The 20,094-nt window shown below is 44.8% G+C and overlaps 1 protein-coding gene across 2 annotated transcripts; it reads left to right on the forward strand.

The window, feature by feature from the left end:
- Positions 1–4,060: 4,060 nt before the first annotated feature.
- Positions 4,061–18,660, forward strand: LOC131344873 (large ribosomal subunit protein uL3m-like). 2 transcript variants are annotated; one of them, XM_058377421.1, is made up of 10 exons: positions 4,061–4,260; positions 5,349–5,530; positions 5,610–5,701; positions 6,554–6,652; positions 7,201–7,300; positions 7,838–7,898; positions 8,970–9,081; positions 15,440–15,517; positions 18,183–18,260; positions 18,371–18,660. In XM_058377421.1, exons 1-10 carry the CDS (start codon positions 4,160–4,162, stop codon positions 18,512–18,514), a joined length of 1,047 nt encoding a protein of 348 aa, XP_058233404.1. In that variant the 5' UTR covers positions 4,061–4,159; the 3' UTR covers positions 18,515–18,660. The 2 variants fall into 2 exon arrangements, with proteins under 2 accessions (XP_058233404.1, XP_058233405.1); XM_058377422.1 differs by having other exon boundaries at positions 5,352–5,530.
- The last annotated feature ends 1,434 nt before the right edge of the window (positions 18,661–20,094 follow it).

Consider the following 20,094-nt stretch of genomic DNA (forward strand, 5'->3'; position numbering starts at 1 on the left):
GAATATTCTGCAGACGAAAGCTAAAGACCACAGTCATGCTGGTTTGAAAGAAATGAAATTAGAGAAAGTATCTCAGACTGTAACATCTCCATACTCTGTGAAATGTAGATTTTAATGCTGCTTCATTCCATCATCCTTCTGCGTCAACATCATGCCTGAAAGCTGGAAGATCAGAGACATCCTGTAGTTCACTCTCAGAGTAGACTGGACTGTTTTTGTGCTGCTGACAGCTCACCTACAGTAAATACACATAAAGAGTGAATTTGACAAAGGGCCAAATTGTGATGTCTAGACCACTGGATCAGAGCATCTCCAAAACTGCAGCTCTTGTGGGGTGTTCCCGGTCTGCAGTGGTCAGTATCTATCAAAAGTGGTCCACGGAAGGAACAGTGGTGAACCGGCGACAGGGTCATGGATGGTCAAGGCTCATTGATGCAGGTGGGAAGAGAAGGCTGGACCGTGTGATCCGATCCAACAGACGCAGCTACTGTTGCTCAAACTGCTGAAGAAGTTAATGCTGGTTCTACACCCTTCCATGGAAACGGTATTCCCTGATGGCTGTGGCCTCTTTCAGCAGGATAATGCACCATGACACAAAGCAGAAATGATGATGTTTGATGACCACAACAACCAGTTTGAGGTCTTGACTCCGCCTCCAAATTCCCCAGATCTGAATCCAGTCCAGTATCTGTGGGATTTTCTGGACAAACAAGTCCCATCCATAGAGTTCCCACCTCACAACTTACAGGACTTAAAGGATCTGCTGCTAACATCTTGGTGCCAGATACCACAGCACACCTTCAGGGATCTAGTGGAGTCCATGCCTCGACAGGTCAGGGCTGTTTTGGCAGAGTTAGATTTCCTTGAATTTGGCTGAGCAGTCGTTGGGTGGCTCGCCAATGTACTATGCTTTTAGTACATAAATGAAAAGTAAGCCGGACCAGGTTCAGGGGAAAAGAGTTTATTGAAGATACTTGTGTAGCATAGCCATCTTCTAGCTCTTAACCCAAAGGTACTGTCTGTGTGATCAGACTTATACTTGGTAACAAAAAGTCTTCAAATAATAGACAGATACCATTCGGACCTCCTACTGGAGAAATTACAAAAAGACAGGATGTAAGGGTCACCAGTTGATTGCTTGAGCCAATTGGTTCACACCTTTACATATACATATGCTAATTACAGGTGGGGCACAGGCATAATGTAATGTCAGATGTTGATTATACATGCAAGAACTAGATACAAAATCCTTCAGCAGCCAAAGACCAAAAGGGACCAACACAATATTAGGCAGGTGGTCATAATGTTATGTCTAATCGGTGTATATACATGATTCTTCGCCACTTTTTGACTCAACGAGTTCCGCATTTCTCCAGGATTAACTCGTGAGGTTCAGAACACCTGTTAAACAAAACCTTACAGCACAACCTCCTGAACCCAGCTTTCATTCCGGCTCAGACGGAGGTTCTAAGGTTCATCACTGATCATAAATGATTCTAAACCATCCGCATAAAGCAGTGAAACATATCTAAATTCCTGACATATTGCAAGCTCTTTTAGGTGTGTATGAGGCTCAGCATTTAAATTCCTGCTGAGGTTCTGTAGGTGAGCGTGTGTGCTAAGTGCACAGTGCTGTGAAAAAGGATTTGTTTTATGTATTGTTATATGCTGTATATTGATTAAAAAAAATAGAGACTTCAAAGCACTCTTGTACGTCACTCTGGATAAGAGTGTCTGCCAAATGCCAGATATATGTTACATGATATAAGATAAAACACCATAATGCAACACAAAACACAGCTTAGAAAACAATTAATTCAGTTATTAATGCAAAAAAGGTTATGTAACACTTATATCACCTGTGTGGAAAAAATGTAAATTTCAATAGGCTGATTCCAGTGGCTGAAGATCAGTCTCTCACAGAACAGTGGAGGGATTCTGGTCCACTCTTCTGCACAGAAATGTGTAAATCCAACCACACTAGAGAGGATTTTCAAGCATCAGCTGTCCCTTTAAGGTCCTGCCACAGTACAGTTCAACATCCTGTGGAGAGAGGAGACAAAGAGAACAGCAGGAAATGAAGACATCTGCAGTAAAGACATGACAGATCATTACAGGGAAACCAACAGCATCATATACAACCAGAAAATTGCTTAACTGTGTTTGTATTGTAGCCTAGTGGTGTATGAGCCTAAACAGTGCATTAATTATCTGTGGTGTAACAGTTCATGTAACCCAAACATCTTACTCCTAATGAAACTGGATCCATTTCTCTGTAAATGTGTCTGTAAACTTCTAAATTCTTTATGAGCTTCACCATTAGTAAAGATTAGTGAGTCCAGAAGCAGATTGAAAGCCCAGGCTGTGACACCACCACCACCATGCTTCAAACAAGAGCTCATATGTTTTGGATCATGAAGATCCAGAATCTCTCTTCCTCCACACTTTGGCCTTTCTATCACTTCGTAGATGTCCTTCTTTTGTTCCAGAACTTTGATGGATCGTCTCTGAACTTCTTCATGAATTCCAGTATGGTCTTTCTGAGTCTTACTGCTGATGAGAGGTTCGTGGTCTTGTGGTATGGCCTAGATATGTCTGCTATTTCCAGTGGTGGGCCGTGCATTTCACACCTAGGCCTTCACTGGTGTCCTTCCTGAATTAATCCACCTCTATACCATCATTATGACACCAGGCCATTTTCTACTCAGCCCTCCTAAAATTCTGCGATTCTCCCGTGGCGTCGCAGAGCGAGGATCAGAGGACAAGTGTGTGTGTGTGTGTGTGTGTGATCAGGAAGACTCGTATTTGGCTTGTTCAGTACTCAAATGTTATACACATCTATGCAATACAGTGGAATGCTGCAATAAGTTTACCATCCTACCCTGTTAGTCAAACCTTTATTTTATTTATTTATTTATTTATTTATTTATTTATTATACCCTCATTGGGGGCTGAACCCCCCCTAAATGAAAATTCTAGAATCGCCCCTGGACGCCATGGCAGTAGATACGAATAAACCGTTAAATAACAAAGTAAAAAAGAAATTAGTCTACAGTATTTCACACCTCACAAGGAATAGTCCATTTTATTACGGTTACTTTTCTCAAAAAGACATTCTTGATGCCGTATGCAGCAAACTGCAATCTCCGGAGGACACAGCATCCGAAATGAGACACAGTGAATATAGAAACACTGTATATGGGCGGGTCGCTGCCTCTGACTACTCCAATTATCCAATCAAGGGACGGGAAATTGCTGATGTAATGATGGCCCCAGTGACGCCGACTCGAAATCTGATTGGTTAATGGAACAGTTTCATTGCCACTTATTTTAAGCTCCGGGCGCCTGCACTATTGATTCTGAAGGCCTTAAGGCAGATTTCTTTCACCCTGGTGACACGTGATGTCATCCACTGGCTGAAATATGATTGGATAAATACTCTTATCATAAATATACACTACTGGAAGCAGCGCAACCGAGAGAAAAGCTCTGAAATGTAGAGAATAGACTATTGGGAATAATTTAATACACATTCATGGAAAATATATTAAATATATTAAAATGCAAGTCAGTGATTCAGATCACTGCTGTTTAGGCCAGCAGAGAAGGCCTTACTGACCCTGACGGTCCACCACTGACTATTTCTAAAGATTCAAAGTCTTCTTTGAACGGTGGAACTTTAAATTTATTTTAATCACAAATGATGCATTTTTGAATTCACAATGAACTATTTATAATATCGAGTGAATATTAATGTTTGTATGATAACATTAATGATCCACTGGTGGACATTATTAGTGTTATGTAAAGATATATATTAAAAGTTAAAAATTCATTCTGATTTATTTCAGATCTTTCCTTGATTGAACTAAGCGAATTAATTAATACCCGCTAATTAAAACTTATAATTAACTCAATCAATCAATTAATGTTAAATACTAAATCAATTAATATTGATAATATTGTTCAGATTTAATTTGAGAAAAGCGGAACATAAATGTGAGCGGAACTGTAAGCACACCTAATGCGCCACCGGATGCTTTCATATGTTACACCGGAACTTGCCGTACTTGACATTAGAGGAGAGACAGGAGATTGGCGTGTTTGTGTTTGTAATGTTTTTCTGGTTTAATTGAAAGACACTGTGCTGAGAATAAAGATGGCAGTGTGGACTTGCAGACTGCTCAGACTAAGTGATGCGCTGGTTTACAGAGCCACTGCGATTCTTCCCCGCACCGGAGCAGGAACCTCACCGTTAGGGTAAGCGGTCAGTGATTAGCTACATGCTAACTCGCTAGCTCAGTGGGTGACTGCTAGTGTCCAGTGAGGTGTATTTACTTACGCTGATAATTCACTTTATGACTGATTCAGCTTTTGTAAGCTCTTAAGGAGGTGAATGATCTATTCAATTCAATTCAATTTTATTTGTATAGCGCTTTTAACAAAGAGCATTGTCTCAAAGCAGCTTTACATGAGAAACAAACATAAGAAAACAACAAACATATAAACAGACAGACAGACAAACAGTCCTAGATGTTATCCCAAGTGAACAAGCCTGAGGTGGCTGAGGCGACTGAGGCAAGGAAAAACTCCCTTAGATGGTATGAGGAAGAAACCTTGAGAGGAACCAGACTCAAAAGGGAACCCATCCTCATTTGGGTGACAATTGTGTGATGTAGATACAGCATGTGTATAGTGTTATGTAAATCAATAAGGAGGTTGTTGTCCACGGCGCTGCTTGAATATCCCAATCCTCACAAGCAGAACCCGGCTGGAGCTGGTCCATCTCCGGATGCCACTGGAGCACAGTCTCTGTATGCCTCGGGATGGGTAGAAGAAAGGAAACAATGGAACAGCATTAGCGTAGCTGCTGTTCATAATATTAGCAGTACTAGATGAATGTGCATTTAATCAGATGTACTGGAGCACAAGGTTATGGGATGTGTTAGATGTATGCCAGGCTGAAGAGATAAGTCTTTAGTCTACATTTAAACTGGGAGACTGTGTCTGAGCCCCGAACACTGTCAGGAAGACTATTCCAAAGTTTTGGAGCTAAATACGAAAACGATCTACCACCTTTTGTGGACTTTAATATTCTGGGAACTACTAGAAGTCCGGAATTTTGTGATCTTAAAGAGCGTGGTGGATTGTAACGTGTTAGAAGACTGGAGAGATAGGTGGGAGCTAAACCAATTAGAGCCTTGAACGTGAGTAGAGCTAATTTATAATCAATTCTAAATTTAACAGGTAAGATCTGGAGCAGTTAGCCCGTGAAATGTACAGCTTCCTATTCTAAACACTCCTCATCAGTATTAATATAATATAGTCACGTGCAGTCATCTGTCCAGCAGCAGTGTCCTTGTCCACTGTGTGAGGACGGCCAAGACGTCGACGTGGTGGGATGAGCATCTGACCGCAGATAATGTGGAGTTCCTGAAGAGGGATGTGGCAGAGGACTACAGCAGGCTTACTGCGGCCAAACTCAACCCTCTGAAGGATGAACCTTGGCCTCGGCACGAGTGGGAGGAACGTGAGTCATCTTCAACTCTTCATCTTCAACAGTGGTGTTAGCGTTTATTCTGGCTTTGAGCTTCAACATGTCTTCACAGAGAGTCGGAGGGTTGGACTCGTGGCTGTGAAGCTGGGAATGATGCCCATGTGGACCAAGTCAGGAGACCGACATGTAGTGACCATGCTGCAGGTACTCCAGCCTGGAGCTGTGTGTGTGTGTTTTCTGAAGCCTGGACTACAGTAATCAGTCTTACCTTATACCCAGTCCAGGTGTCACCCTGAGTATATGCAGTAAAGCAACAAAATGATAAAATATACTCACTGGCCACTTTAATAGGAACATTTGTGTAAATACAGATCAAGAGCTTGAGGTAACATCGAACATCAGAGTGAAGTAAACCCCTGAGCTCTGTGACCGTGGTGTGGACACTGGTATCAGATGGGCTGCTTTGAGTATTCCAGGAGCTGCTGGAGAGAATTATCAGATTGGTTGGAGCTCTCATAATCACTCTGTACAATCTCAGAATACACATCAGACCACAACTCAAAGCAGCTCACTTGACAGCAACATCAACACCATGGTCACAGAGATCAGACTTTTTCTTCATTCAGAATGAAGCTCTTGCTCTTGTGCTGCTGCCACACAATTGGCTGATTAAACTGCCTAGGTGTTCCTAATAAAGTCCCTCAAAGATGCTGGTTGTCATGGGTCTGTTTGTTACCTAACAGTAACATATTGTTCCTATAGAGTGGAGAGCAGTGCTGTTATTATCCCAGGAGATCTGATTAGCAGCAGGGTAAAATCCTGTCTCCTACAGCTCGGCTCCTGAAGAGCTGTCCTGGAGATCATGGACATGTCTGATTGAGGCCACTTTCCTCTTCATGAGTCTTCATCTTGAACCTCTTGAATGCTGATTTGTGTTGATTTCTCTATACAGACTCTGCTGTTTATATAAAAACCTGCTGAGGGAAAGAATCGGCTTCTGACTGTGACCTCTCCTGGACCATCTGCATCAGTGTTAAGTGTGTGTGTGTGTTTCAGGTGCAGGACTGTCACGTGATCAAGCACATGCCTAAAGACGAGTACGACGGCAGGTCTGCTGCTCTGGTTGTTGGTGCTAAAAACGTCTCTCCCTTTTATGTGAGTGTAGTCTTTTTTTCTTTTCTTTTTTTTTGCCAGAGCTGAGGCCCAAGCCTCCATCTTCTACAGTTCATTCTGTCAGGTCTGTCTGGAGTGGCTGAATAATGACCAGTGGAGTGCTCATATACGGGAGTTACTCTGACTGGGGTGTGTGTGCTATGTGTGGGGTGTGTGTGTGGGAGGGGGTCACCTTGCTGATGGATTGTTCAGTTTCATTCATTGTTCACAAAGAATTAAGAGGCAGTTAAGTTTGTGCTGGTTGTGTGTTCTTGAAATTTTGCACTTGAATCCCCCCCCCCGTCTCTCAATTGATGGGGTTGTTCTTGTTGAAATATTACATAATATTGTGTTATCACGGATGGATGGTAAAGACAGACAGAGGAAGTGCATTTTTGAAATATTGAAGCCTGTAGGTGATGTTCTTCATAGAGCCACTCTGAGAGTGAATGCACAGCACATGTTTGTCATGAAGTTGATGAATAATAAATGAGTGAACCTCTTTCCTGTGTGGTAACCTCTCACTCTCTATCTCTGTCTCTCTCATGCAGAGGTCAGTGGAGTACCTGGAGAAGTTCCAGAATGCTGGAGTTCCCCCCAAACAGAAACTGACCACGTTCCGTGTGACAGAAAACGCTGTCATCAAGCCAGGTAATAGGCTTGGTCATGCTGTGGAAGTGTGTTCTGTGTTGTTGAGGTGGGTCAGGAGTCAGTAAGAGGCTCCAGCTCAGTGTGAGGGAGATCACCGGTCAGACAGGAGGAGCTGGACCCAGCCTGCCCTTTCCCCTTCAGTGCTCTGGGTCAGGAGCCACTCTGCTCTTCTCTCTGGAGCTCTTCACTGCTCTGAATCAGGAGTCAGTTTGGATCAGAGTCTCGTGTAAAAGATACTTTCTGCCTCACCCCCCACAGGAAGTGCAGGAGCACTTGACAGGAAGTGCAGGAGCACTTGACAGGAAGTGCAGGAGCACTTGACAGGAAGTGCAGGAGCACTTGACAGGAAGTGCAGGAACACTTGACAGGAAGTGCAGGAACACTTGACAGGAAGTGCAGGAACACTTGACAGGAAGTGCAGGAACACTTGACAGGAAGTGCAGGAACACTTGACAGGAAGTGCAGGAACACTTGACAGGAAGTAGAGCTGTTTCACTCAGTGTGGAAAAGATAATTGATTCTCTCCTGTGTGTTCAGGCACTCCTCTGTATGCTGCACACTTTCGCCCTGGACAGTACGTGGACATCACAGCCAAAACGTAAGAGCTCTACACTCTCTCACACGCTTACACACACACACACACACTCTTGTATTTAGAACACACAAAATGTCTGAAAACTCAACTGTACCTTTAACGATCAGAGAGGAAAATCCAACAATCCAGAATAAAGCATCCTCACATAATCATGAAGTATGACTGAAAATCACTGGACATCATAAGTCCAGTTCTACAGCAGAGTGCTGCTAGTGGAGATGTGTTAGTTGAGTATCAGCTCCGTCTCAGCTGATGATGAGAGCTATGAGAACACAGTACAGTGTGACACCTTAATGATGTTCAGTCGATATTTACTGGTACAGGTGTTCCTGGTAAAGTGGCCAGTGGATGCTACTGTATGAGGTATAGGAGTATGATGAACATTTCAGTGAGTAAACTGCCTTTAGAATAGATCCAAATAAATAAGTGAATAAAGACCAAAATGAGTGTGTTCAGCTCTGATGGGCTCCAGCATGGAGTGTGAACCTGACCAGCACCAACCCAGTGAGCGCACATTCCCAGTGATGCATGGTGGTGAGAGTATGATGGTATGGCTGCATGACATGACCTTTACACATGGCACTGTCACCACACACCTGGCAGATAAGGAATGTTCCAGCATGATCATGACCTAAAGCACACTGCTAGAGTGTCTTCACATCACACAAGCGTGTCTACAGAAGAAAACCCATGACCTGGATGAGGAGGAGGTCACCTGACATGAGTCCAGAAGAACCATGGGGTAGAGAGCACAATGTCTCCATCAAGGAGGACTAGAGGAAGATCTCCAGGACATCTTTAGATAACATCTCTCCAGGGTGTCTCTCTACAACATTTCTCTAGAACATCACTCTAAAACATCTCTCCACAATGTCTCTCTAGAACATTTCTCTGAAGTTGATTGCAGCAAGCTCCTGCTGTAATTTAATAACTCTAAACTCTTAGGCTTGCGTTTTCTGTAAATGTCCTGCTGGTCAGTGTGGAGGTCATGACTCCTGCTGTATGAGATCGTTTTGGGTCATTTCAGAGATCTTGTACTTACTTCTGCTGTGATATGATGTTTTATTTGGACAGAATTGGAAAGGGTTTCCAGGGAGTGATGAAGCGCTGGGGGTTCAAAGGTCAGCCAGCTACCCATGGGCAGACCAAGACCCACAGGAGACCAGGCTCACTGGGGCCAGGAGGGGTGAGTGAGGGAGGGGTGAAGGTTGGTGGGGAGGAGAGTGGGTCAGTGTGTGTGTGTGTGAATATGGGGTTTTGTGTGTGTGTGTGTGTGTGTGTGTGAATATGGGGTTGTGTGTGTGTGTGTGTGTGTGTGTGTGTGTGTGTGTGTGTGTGAATATGGGGTTTTGTGTGTGTGTGTGTGAATATGGGTGTGTGTGTGTGTGTGTGTGAATATGGGGTTGTGTGTGTGTGTGTGAATATGGGGTTGTGTGTGTGAATATGGGGTTGTGTGTGTGAATATGGGGTTGTGTGTGTGTGTGTGTGTGTGTGAATATGGGGTTGTGTGTGTGTGTGAATATAGGGTTGTGTGTGTGTGTGTGTGTGTGTGTGTGAATATGGGGTTGTGTGTGTGTGTGTGTGTGTGAATATGGGGTTGTGTGTGTGTGTGTGTGAATATGGGGTTGTGTGTGTGTGAATATGGGGTTGTGTGTGTGTGTGTGAATATGGGGGTGTGTGTGTGTGAATATGGGGTTGTGTGTGTGTGTGTGAATATGGGGTTGTGTGTGAATATGGGGTTGTGTGTGTGTGTGAATATGGGGTTGTGTGTGTGTGTGTGTGAATATGGGGTTGTGTGTGTGTGTGTGAATATGGGGTTGTGTGTGTGTGTGAATATGGGGTTGTGTGTGTGTGTGAATATGGGGTTGTGTGTGTGTGTGAATATGGGGTTGTGTGTGTGTGTGAATATGGGGTTGTGTGTGTGTGTGAATATGGGGTTGTGTGTGTGTGTGAATATGGGGTTGTGTGTGTGTGTGAATATGGGGTTGTGTGTGTGTGTGAATATGGGGTTGTGTGTGTGTGAATATGGGGTTGTGTGTGTGTGTGAATATGGGGTTGTGTGTGTGTGTGAATATGGGGTTGTGTGTGTGTGAATATGGGGTTGTGTGTGTGTGAATATGGGGTTGTGTGTGTGTGAATATGGGGTTGTGTGTGTGTGTGAATATGGGGTTGTGTGTGTGTGTGAATATGGGGTTGTGTGTGTGTGTGAATATGGGGTTGTGTGTGTGTGTGAATATGGGGTTGTGTGTGTGTGTGAATATGGGGTTGTGTGTGTGTGTGAATATGGGTTGTGTGTGTGTGTGAATATGGGGTTGTGTGTGTGTGTGAATATGGGGTTGTGTGTGTGTGTGAATATGGGGTTGTGTGTGTGTGTGAATATGGGGTTGTGTGTGTGTGTGAATATGGGGTTGTGTGTGTGTGAATATGGGGTTGTGTGTGTGTGAATATGGGGTTGTGTGTGTGTGTGTATATGGGGTTGTGTGTGTGTGTGAATATGGGGTTGTGTGTGTGTGTGTGTGAATATGGGGTTGTGTGTGTGTGTGTGTGTGAATATGGGGTTGTGTGTGTGTGTGTGTGTGTGTGAATATGGGGTTGTGTGTGAATATGGGGTTGTGTGTGAATATGGGGTTGTGTGTGAATATGGGGTTGTGTGTGTGTGTGTGTGTGTGTGTGTGAATATGGGGTTGTGTGTGTGTGTGTGTGTGAATATGGGGTTGTGTGTGTGTGTGTGTGTGAATATGGGGTTGTGTGTGTGTGTGAATATGGGGTTGTGTGTGTGTGTGAATATGGGGTTGTGTGTGAATATGGGGTTGTGTGTGTGTGTGTGTGTGTGTGTGAATATGGGGTTGTGTGTGTGTGTGAATATGGGGTTGTGTGTGTGTGTGTGAATATGGGGTTGTGTGTGTGTGTGTGAGAATATGGGGTTGTGTGTGTGTGAATATGGGGTTGTGTGTGAATATGGGGTTGTGTGTGTGTGTGTGTGTGTGAATATGGGGTTGTGTGTGTGTGTGAATATGGGGTTGTGTGTGTGTGTGTGAATATGGGGTTGTGTGTGTGTGTGTGAGAATATGGGGTTGTGTGTGTGTGTGTGTGAATATGGGGTTGTGTGTGTGTGTGTGTGAATATGGGGTTGTGTGTGTGTGTGTGTGAATATGGGGTTGTGTGTGTGTGTGTGAGAATATGGGGTTGTGTGTGTGTGTGTGTGTGTGTGAATATGGGGTTGTGTGTGTGTGTGTGTGAATATGGGGTTGTGTGTGAATATGGGGTTGTGTGTGAATATGGGGTTGTGTGTGAATATGGGGTTGTGTGTGAATATGGGGTTGTGTGTGTGTGTGTGTGTGTGTGTGAATATGGGGTTGTGTGTGTGTGTGTGTGTGAATATGGGGTTGTGTGTGTGTGTGTGTGTGAATATGGGGTTGTGTGTGTGTGTGTGAATATGGGGTTGTGTGTGAATATGGGGTTGTGTGTGTGTGTGTGTGTGTGTGAATATGGGGTTGTGTGTGTGTGTGTGAATATGGGGTTGTGTGTGTGTGTGTGTGAGAATATGGGGTGTGTGTGTGTGTGAATATGGGGTTGTGTGTGAATATGGGGTTGTGTGTGTGTGTCTGTGTGTGAATATGGGGTTGTGTGTGGGTGTGAATATGGGGTTGTGTGTGTGTGTGTGAATATGGGGTTGTGTGTGTGAATATGGGGTTGTGTGTGTGTGTGTGTGAATATGGGGTTGTGTGTGTGTGTGTGTGAATATGGGGTTGTGTGTGTGTGTGTGTGTGAATATGGGGTTGTGTGTGTGTGTGTGAGAATATGGGGTTGTGTGTGTGTGTGTGTGTGTGTGTGAATATGGGGTTGTGTGTGTGTGTGTGTGAATATGGGGTTGTGTGTGTGTGTGTGTGTGAATATGGGGTTGTGTGTGTGTGTGTGTGTGTGTGAATATGGGGTTGTGTGTGTGTGTGTGTGAATATGGGGTTGTGTGTGTGTGTGTGTGTGAATATGGGGTTGTGTGTGTGTGTGTGAATATGGGGTTGTGTGTGTGTGTGTGTGAATATGGGGGTGTGTGTGTGAATATGGGGTTGTGTGTGTGTGTGTGTGTGAATATGGGGTTGTGTGTGTGTGTGTGTGAATATGGGGTTGTGTGTGTGAATATGGGGTTGTGTGTGTGTGTGTGTGAATATGGGGTTGTGTGTGTGAATATGGGGTTGTGTGTGTGTGTGTGTGTGAATATGGGGTTGTGTGTGTGTGTGTGTGTGAGAATATGGGGTTGTGTGTGTGTGTGTGAATATGGGGTTGTGTGTGTGTGTGTGAATATGGGGTTGTGTGTGTGTGTGTGTGTGTGTGTGAATATGGGGGTGTGTGTGTGTGTGTGTGAATATGGGGGTGTGTGTGTGTGTGAATATGGGGGTGTGTGTGTGTGTGTGTGAATATGGGGTTGTGTGTGTGTGTGTGTGAATATGGGGTTGTGTGTGTGTGTGTGAATATGGGGTTGTGTGTGTGTGTGTGTGTGAATATGGGGGTGTGTGTGTGTGTGTGTGAATATGGGGGTGTGTGTGTGTGTGTGAATATGGGGTTGTGTGTGTGTGAATATGGGGTTGTGTGTGTGTGTGAATATGGGGTTGTGTGTGTGTGTGAATATGGGGTTGTGTGTGTGTGTGAATATGGGGTTGTGTGTGTGTGTGTGTGAATATGGGGTTGTGTGTGTGTGTGAATATGGGGTTGTGTGTGTGTGTGTGAATATGGGGTTGTGTGTGTGTGTGTGTGTGTGAATATGGGGTTGTGTGTGTGTGTGTGTGAATATGGGGTTGTGTGTGTGTGTGTGTGTGTGTGTGAATATGGGGTTGTGTGTGTGTGTGAATATGGGGTTGTGTGTGTGTGTGTGTGTGAATATGGGGTTGTGTGTGTGTGTGTGTGAATATGGGGTTGTGTGTGTGTGTGTGTGAATATGGGGTTGTGTGTGTGTGAATATGGGGTTGTGTGTGTGTGTGTGAATATGGGGTTGTGTGTGTGTGTGTGTGAATATGGGGTTGTGTGTGTGAATATGGGGTTGTGTGTGTGAATATGGGGTTGTGTGTGTGAATATGGGGTTGTGTGTGTGAATATGGGGTTGTGTGTGTGTGAGAATATGGGGTTGTGTGTGTGTGTGTGAATATGGGGTTGTGTGTGTGTGTGTGTGTGTGGGAATATGGGGTTGTGTGTGTGTGTGTGTGTGGGAATATGGGGTTGTGTGTGTGTGTGTGTGTGAATATGGGGTTGTGTGTGTGTGTGTGTGTGAATATGGGGTTGTGTGTGTGTGTGTGTGTGTGAATATGGGGTTGTGTGTGTGTGTGTGTGTGAATATGGGGTTGTGTGTGTGTGTGTGTGTGTGAATATGGGGTTGTGTGTGTGTGAATATGGGGTGTGTGTGTGTGTGTGTGAATATGGGGGTGTGTGTGTGTGAATATGGGGGTGTGTGTGTGTGAATATGGGGGTGTGTGTGTGAATATGTGGGTGTGTGTGAATATGGGGTTGGGGGTGTGTGTGAATATGGGGTTGGGTGTGTGTGTGAATATGGGGTTGGGTGTGTGTGTGTGAATATGGGGTTGTGTGTGTGTGTGTGTGAATATGGGGTTGTGTGTGTGTGTGTGTGAATATGGGGTTGTGTGTGTGTGTGTGAATATGGGGTTGTGTGTGTGTGTGTGTGTGAATATGGGGTTGTGTGTGTGTGTGTGTGTGAATATGGGGTTGTGTGTGTGTGTGTGTGAATATGGGGTTGGGTGTGTGTGTGTGAATATGGGGTTGTGTGTGTGTGTGTGTGAATATGGGGTTGTGTGTGTGTGTGTGAATATGGGGTTGTGTGTGTGTGTGTGAATATGGGGTTGTGTGTGTGTGTGTGAATATGGGGTTGTGTGTGTGTGTGTGAATATGGGGTTGTGTGTGTGTGTGAATATGGGGTTGTGTGTGTGTGTGTGTGAATATGGGGTTGTGTGTGTGTGTGTGTGAATATGGGGTTGGGTGTGTGTGTGTGAATATGGGGTTGTGTGTGTGTGTGTGTGTGAATATGGGGTTGTGTGTGTGTGTGTGAATATGGGGTTGTGTGTGTGTGTGTGAATATGGGGTTGTGTGTGTGTGTGTGTGTGTGTGAATATGGGGGTGTGTGTGTGTGTGTGTGAATATGGGGGTGTGTGTGTGTGAATATGGGGGTGTGTGTGTGTGAATATGGGGGTGTGTGTGTGTGTGAATATGGGGTTGTGTGTGTGTGTGAATATGGGGTTGTGTGTGTGTGTGAATATGGGGTTTTGTGTGCGTGTGTGTGAATATGGGTGTGTGTGTGTGTGTGTGTGAGAATATGGGGTTGTGTGTGTGAATATGGGGTTGTGTGTGTGTGTGTGTGTGTGAATATGGGGTTGTGTGTGTGTGTGTGAATATAGGGTTGTGTGTGTGTGTGTGTGAATATGGGGTTGTGTGTGTGTGTGTGAATATAGGGTGGTGTGTGTGTGTGTGTGTGTGTGTGTGTGAATATGGGGTTGTGTGTGTGTGTGTGTGTGAATATGGGGTTGTGTGTGTGTGTGTGTGAATATGGGGTTGTGTGTGTGTGTGTGAATATGGGGTTGTGTGTGTGTGTGTGTGTGAATATGGGGTTGTGTGTGTGTGTGTGAATATGGGGTTGTGTGTGTGTGTGTGTGTGAATATGGGGTTGTGTGTGTGTGTGTGTGTGAATATGGGGTTGTGTGTGTGTGTGTGTGAATATGGGGTTGTGTGTGAATATGGGGTTGTGTGTGAATATGGGGTTGTGTGTGAATATGGGGTTGTGTGTGTGTGTGTGAATATGGGGTTGTGTGTGTGTGAATATGGGGTTGGGGTTGTGTGTGTGTGAATATGGGGTTGGGGTTGTGTGTGTGTGTGTGTGTGAATATGGGGTTGTGTGTGTGTGTGTGTGTGAATATGGGGTTGTGTGTGAATATGGGGTTGTGTGTGAATATGGGGTTGTGTGTGAATATGGGGTTGTGTGTGTGTGTGTGAGTATGTGGTTGAGTGTGTGTGTGTGCATATGGGATTGTGTGTATGTGTGTATGGGGTTGTGGGTGTGTGTGTGTGTGTGAATATGGGGTTGTGTGTGTGTGAATATGGGGTTGGGGTTGTGTGTGTGTGTGTGTGTGTGTGTGTGTGTGTGTGTGAATATGGGGTTGTGTGTGTGTGTGTGAATATGGGGTTGTGTGTGTGTGTGTGTGTGTGTGTGTGTGTGTGAATATGGGGTTGTGTGTGTGTGTGTGTGTGTGTGTGTGAATATGGGGTTGTGTGTGTGTGAATATGGGGTTGTGTGTGTGTGTGAATATGGGGTTGTGTGTGTGTGTGAATATGGGGGTGTGTGTGTGAATATGGGGTTGTGTGTGTGAATATGGGGTTGTGTGTGTGTGTGTGTGAATATGGGGTTGTGTGTGTGTGAATATGGGGTTGTGTGTGTGTGTGTGTGAATATGGGGTTGTGTGTGTGAATATGGGGTTGTGTGTGTGTGTGTGTGTGTGTGTGTGTGTTCCTCTGAGGAGTGTATGAACTGGTGTCTCGTGTTCTTGCAGGATCCTGCCAAAGTTTTTAAAGGGAAGAAGATGCCTGGCAGAATGGGGAATGTTTATGACACAGCCTTTGGCCTGAAGGTGCACATGTGCTCTCTCTCTCTCTCTCTCTCTCTCTCTCTCTCTCTCTCTCTCTCTCTCTCTCAATTTTTTTTCAATGTCAGTATGCTTTATTATCATGACCATATACATGTACAGTATTGCCAAAGCATTAATGTAAAGAGAAGAGAAGAACACATTTATAAGAACATTGAGTTTCCAGGAACATAAATAAGAGAGAATATAATAAATATAATTAATTAGATCTTAAGACAAACAGGGCTGTGTGTGTGTGTGTGTGTTTGGGTGGGTCACTCACTGTCCCTCAGCTTGTGGCAGGCAGATACGTACTGTCCTGCTAGAATGTAGCTCTCCTTCCTCTCCCCAATCAGGATGGTCAGTTGGTCAGTGTTGGTCAGGAGGGAGAACTGGGGATGGATTAACTGGAATTTTTTTAAAATATATTTGACGTAGATGTGGGATTTTTTGACATTCAGTCGTGAAGTGTAGCTCTGTCCACTGTGTTGCTGTTACACTGTGTACACACTCTCTGCTCTGTAGGGAGCCATGATTTCTTATAGCGGCCCGTCTCCATGGCCAGTGTGTGTGCGCTGAGTCTGTACCTGGTCAGTGTGGTTCTGTGCTGGTGGTCAGTCACTGTGCTCAGGTATTCGGCTACAGCGTACTGTCGGTTTAGGGCCAGATAGCACTGCATTTTACTTTGTGTGTGTGTGTGTGTGTTCCAGTGTGTGATGTAGTTGTGTTATAATGTGGTGAGGTCTGATTGTTCTCTCTGCTCCGCTCTTGGCACTGCAGGGCTTTGTAGTGATAGCTCTGGGGGTCACTGTGTTTTAGGTGGAGCCAATATTTGACGGATCTTTTCTGAATTTTTTTTCTCTCTCTCTCTCCGTTCACTCGCACTAAGTCACACACAAGGTCAAGGTCATGTGAAGGTTAAATGACTGACTGCTCCTATTCTGTTCCTATTCTACTATTCTGTATGTAGATATACAGTGAGGGAAAAAATGATTTGATCCCCTGCTGATTTTGTACATTTGCCCACTGACAAAGAAATGATCAGTCTGTAATTTTAATGGTAGGTTTATCTGAACAGTGAGAGACAGAATAACAACAAAAACATCCAGAAAAACACATTTCAGAAAAGTTCTACATTGATTTGCATTTTATTGAGTGAAGTAATATTGAAATATTGAAGTTTATTGAAATAAGTATTTGACCCCTTTGCAAAACATGACTTAGTACTTGGTGCCAAACCCTTGTTGGCAATCACAGACGTCAGACATTTCTTGTAGTTGGCCACCGGGTTTGCACACATCTCACATCTCAAGGAATTTGGGCCCACTCCTCTTTGCAGATCCTCTCCAAGTCATTAAGGTAAAGACCCTTCAGCTCCCTCCACAGATTTTCTATGGGATTAAGGTCTGGGTTTGTTGCCTTGGCCGTGTGTTTTGTGTCATTGTCAGGCTGGAATATCCATCCACGACCCATTTTCAATGCCCTGGCTGAGGGAAGGAGGTTCTCTCAAGATTTGACGGTACATGGCTCTGTCCATCGTCCCTTTGATGTGGTGCGGTTGTCCTGTCCCCTTAGCAGAAAAACACCCCCAAAGCATAATGTTTCCACCTCCATGTTTGACGGTGGGGATGGTCTTCTTGGAGTCATAGGCAGCATTCCTCCTCCTCCAAACATGGCGAGTTGAGTTGATGCCAAAGAGCTGGATTTTGGTCTCATTTGACCACAACACTTTCACCCAGTTCTCCTCTGAATCATTCAGATGTTCACTGGTAAACTTCAGATGGTCCTGTACATGTGATTTCTTTAGCAGGGGGACGTTGCGGGTGCTACTGGATTTCAGTCTTTCACGGCGTAGTGTGTTACCAATTGTTTTCTTGGTGACTGTGGTCCCAGCTGCCTTGAGATCATTGACAAAATCCTCCAGTGTAATTCTGGGCTGATTCCTCGCCGTTCTCATGATCATTGAAACTCCATGAGGTGAGATCTTGCATGGAGCCCCAGACCGAGGAAGATCGACAGTCCTTTTGTGTTTCTTCCATTTGGGAATAATCGCACCAACTGTTGTCACCTTCTCACCAAGCTGCTTGGAGATGGTCTTGTAGCTCATTCCAGCCTTGTGTAGGTCTACAATCTTGTCCCTGACATCCATGGACAGCTCTTTGGTCTTGGCCATGATGGAGAGTTTGGAATCTGATTGATTGCTTCCTTCTGTGGACAGGTGTCTTTCATACAGTTAAGGAGCTGAGATTAAGAGCACTCCCCGAGAGTGCTCCTACTGTAATCTCAGCTCCTTACCTGTATAAAAGACACCTGGGAGCCAGAAATCTTTCTGATTGATAGGGGTCAAATACTTTTTCACTCATTAAAATGCAAATCAATGTAGAACTTTTCTGAAATGTGTTTTTCTGGATGTTTTTGTTGTTATTCTGTCTCTCACTGTTCAGATAAACCTACCATTAAAATTACAGACTGATCATTTCTTTGTCAGTGGGCAAACGTACAAAATCAGCAGGGGATCAAATCATTTTTTCCCTCACTGTACATGATTATGTCCAAGCTCAGTGAATTGTCTTAACACACAACCTATTTAAACACCCTGCCTCATTACCACAGAGATTCTAACACACAAGGACAAACCTGTGTGCGTGTGTGTGTTTCCCACTTTTGTCAGGTTTGGAGGGTGAACACCAAAAATAACATCTTGTATGTGAACGGCTCTGTTCCTGGTCACCGAAACTGCTTGGTGAAGGTAAAAACTCAAACACACACACACAGCAGCATTGTTTGTTAGCTCTTCCTCTATTTTAATGCAGGTCTTTACTAACTTTCCTGTTTGCTTGCTCTCTCTCTGTCCATCAGGTACGAGACACGGTTCTTCCTCGACACCTAGAGAAGAACAAGAACCCTCCTTTCCCCACCTACTTTGCTGATGGAGATGAGGAGCTCCCTGAGGATCTGTACACAGAGGACATGTTTCAGTTTGGGGAACCTCTTCCTGAATGAGGTCATGATCCCACACCTTCATCCCTCATTTCTGTTATGACCCCTTTATTCTGTGCTGCTGGATTGAGAGAATACACACTTTACAGAGAAACCATGGACACTGGCTATTGTTTGTATTTCTAAACATTAAAATCCCTTTCATACGATTCTGTGCTCAAGTGCTTTGAAAGAGAACTTTCCAGTCTCTCTGGTTGTAGTCTAGTTGAAGATTATTAGCCTGCATGCTAGCACAACAAAAACACTGATCATGACCAAAAAAACACACACACACTGATGTGAGGCTGGGGCAGCTTCCTGTCTGTCGCAGACTGTAGAATCATACAGCCAATCAGAGACAGCCGTGTCAGGTGATTACACAGAAGGACATGCCCCCTGGATACAGTCTGCTTCCCTGAGACATCCTTATCAATAGTGTGTGTGTGTGCATTGTCAGCGATTTCTGTGCTATTTGTGGATGTGAGATGGATCAAATTAATGAGTGAGAAGTTCAGAATATCAGCATGACAGTCCAGGTCTACAAGGATGCAGCTGTGTGTGTGTGAGAACATGCTGACAGTGACTGACATATCAGTGAGTGAAGTAAATCACAGCATTAATCTGAGAGGAGCGTGAGAGGTGTGTAAGAGGAAGTGGTGTGTTTGAGAGAATGTTGAGACACACTTCTATGTGAATTTCCACCCCCAACATACACACACACACACACACACACACACACACACACACACACTATCCCTCTGGACTTCCCTTCTCTCCCAAATCACTCTTGATCAATGCACCACCTTTCACAACTCACACCTGCTCAATGCTGCACCCTACTGCTGCGCACACACACACACACACATACATATATATATGTGTAACCATGCCAATAATTTGTCATGTGCCCTTGACCATCAATTACAGCTTGACAACGACGTCTCATGCTGTTCACGAGTCGACTTATTGTCTGCTGAGGCATGGCATTCCACTCTTCTTGAAGGGCGGCCCTCAGGTCATTGAGGTTCTGGGGTGCAGGGTTATGGGCCTGGATTAATGATGTTATTCAGGTAGTATTGGCTTGTCACTGTACCATTCACAAGATGTAGGTCAGTTCTGTATTGAGTGGACACACCTGCCCAGACTGTAACACCACCACAACAGTGGCTGATGCATAGCGCTCTCCTTGACGTCTCCAACATCATTGGCGGCCATCGTTTCTGCTCAACGTGAATCGACTTTCATCAGGGAACAGCACTGAGGCCCACCGGTCCCTCGTCCAGTGTAAATGCCCCCTGGCCCGACGCCTGTGCCTGGGGGTGTGGTCAGGTACCCTTGCAGGTCGTTTAGCACGCAGACCACACTGATGTAAACGGTTTCGGATGGTCTGACGTGACACTTGGGTTCCTCTCACCTCCCTTAAATGTGCCTGGAGTTGAGTGGCATTCATCATCCGGTTCCTCAGGGCACTGTTCACAATGAAGCGGTCATCAACGTGGGATGTGGCCAAAGGACATCCACTTCTATGCCTTTCTGTGACTCTTCCAGTCTCTCTGTATCTCTGTCCCAACCTGCTGATGACACTCTGTGACACTCTAAGCTCA

The sequence above is a fragment of the Hemibagrus wyckioides genome, linkage group LG24, assembly GCF_019097595.1.
Source record: "Hemibagrus wyckioides isolate EC202008001 linkage group LG24, SWU_Hwy_1.0, whole genome shotgun sequence".
Taxonomy (NCBI): domain Eukaryota; kingdom Metazoa; phylum Chordata; class Actinopteri; order Siluriformes; family Bagridae; genus Hemibagrus; species Hemibagrus wyckioides.

Excerpts from the sequence above, each read along its gene's own strand:
- LOC131344873 (XM_058377421.1), top strand. The coding sequence starts at position 4,160 with ATGGCAGTGTGGACTTGCAGACTGCTCAGACTAAGTGATGCGCTGGTT. Across the intron at positions 4,261-5,348 it reads GCAGGAACCTCACCGTTAGG|CAGCAGTGTCCTTGTCCACT; the intron begins GTAAGCGGTCAG and ends TCATCTGTCCAG. Across the intron at positions 9,082-15,439 it reads GCTCACTGGGGCCAGGAGGG|GATCCTGCCAAAGTTTTTAA; the intron begins GTGAGTGAGGGA and ends GTGTTCTTGCAG.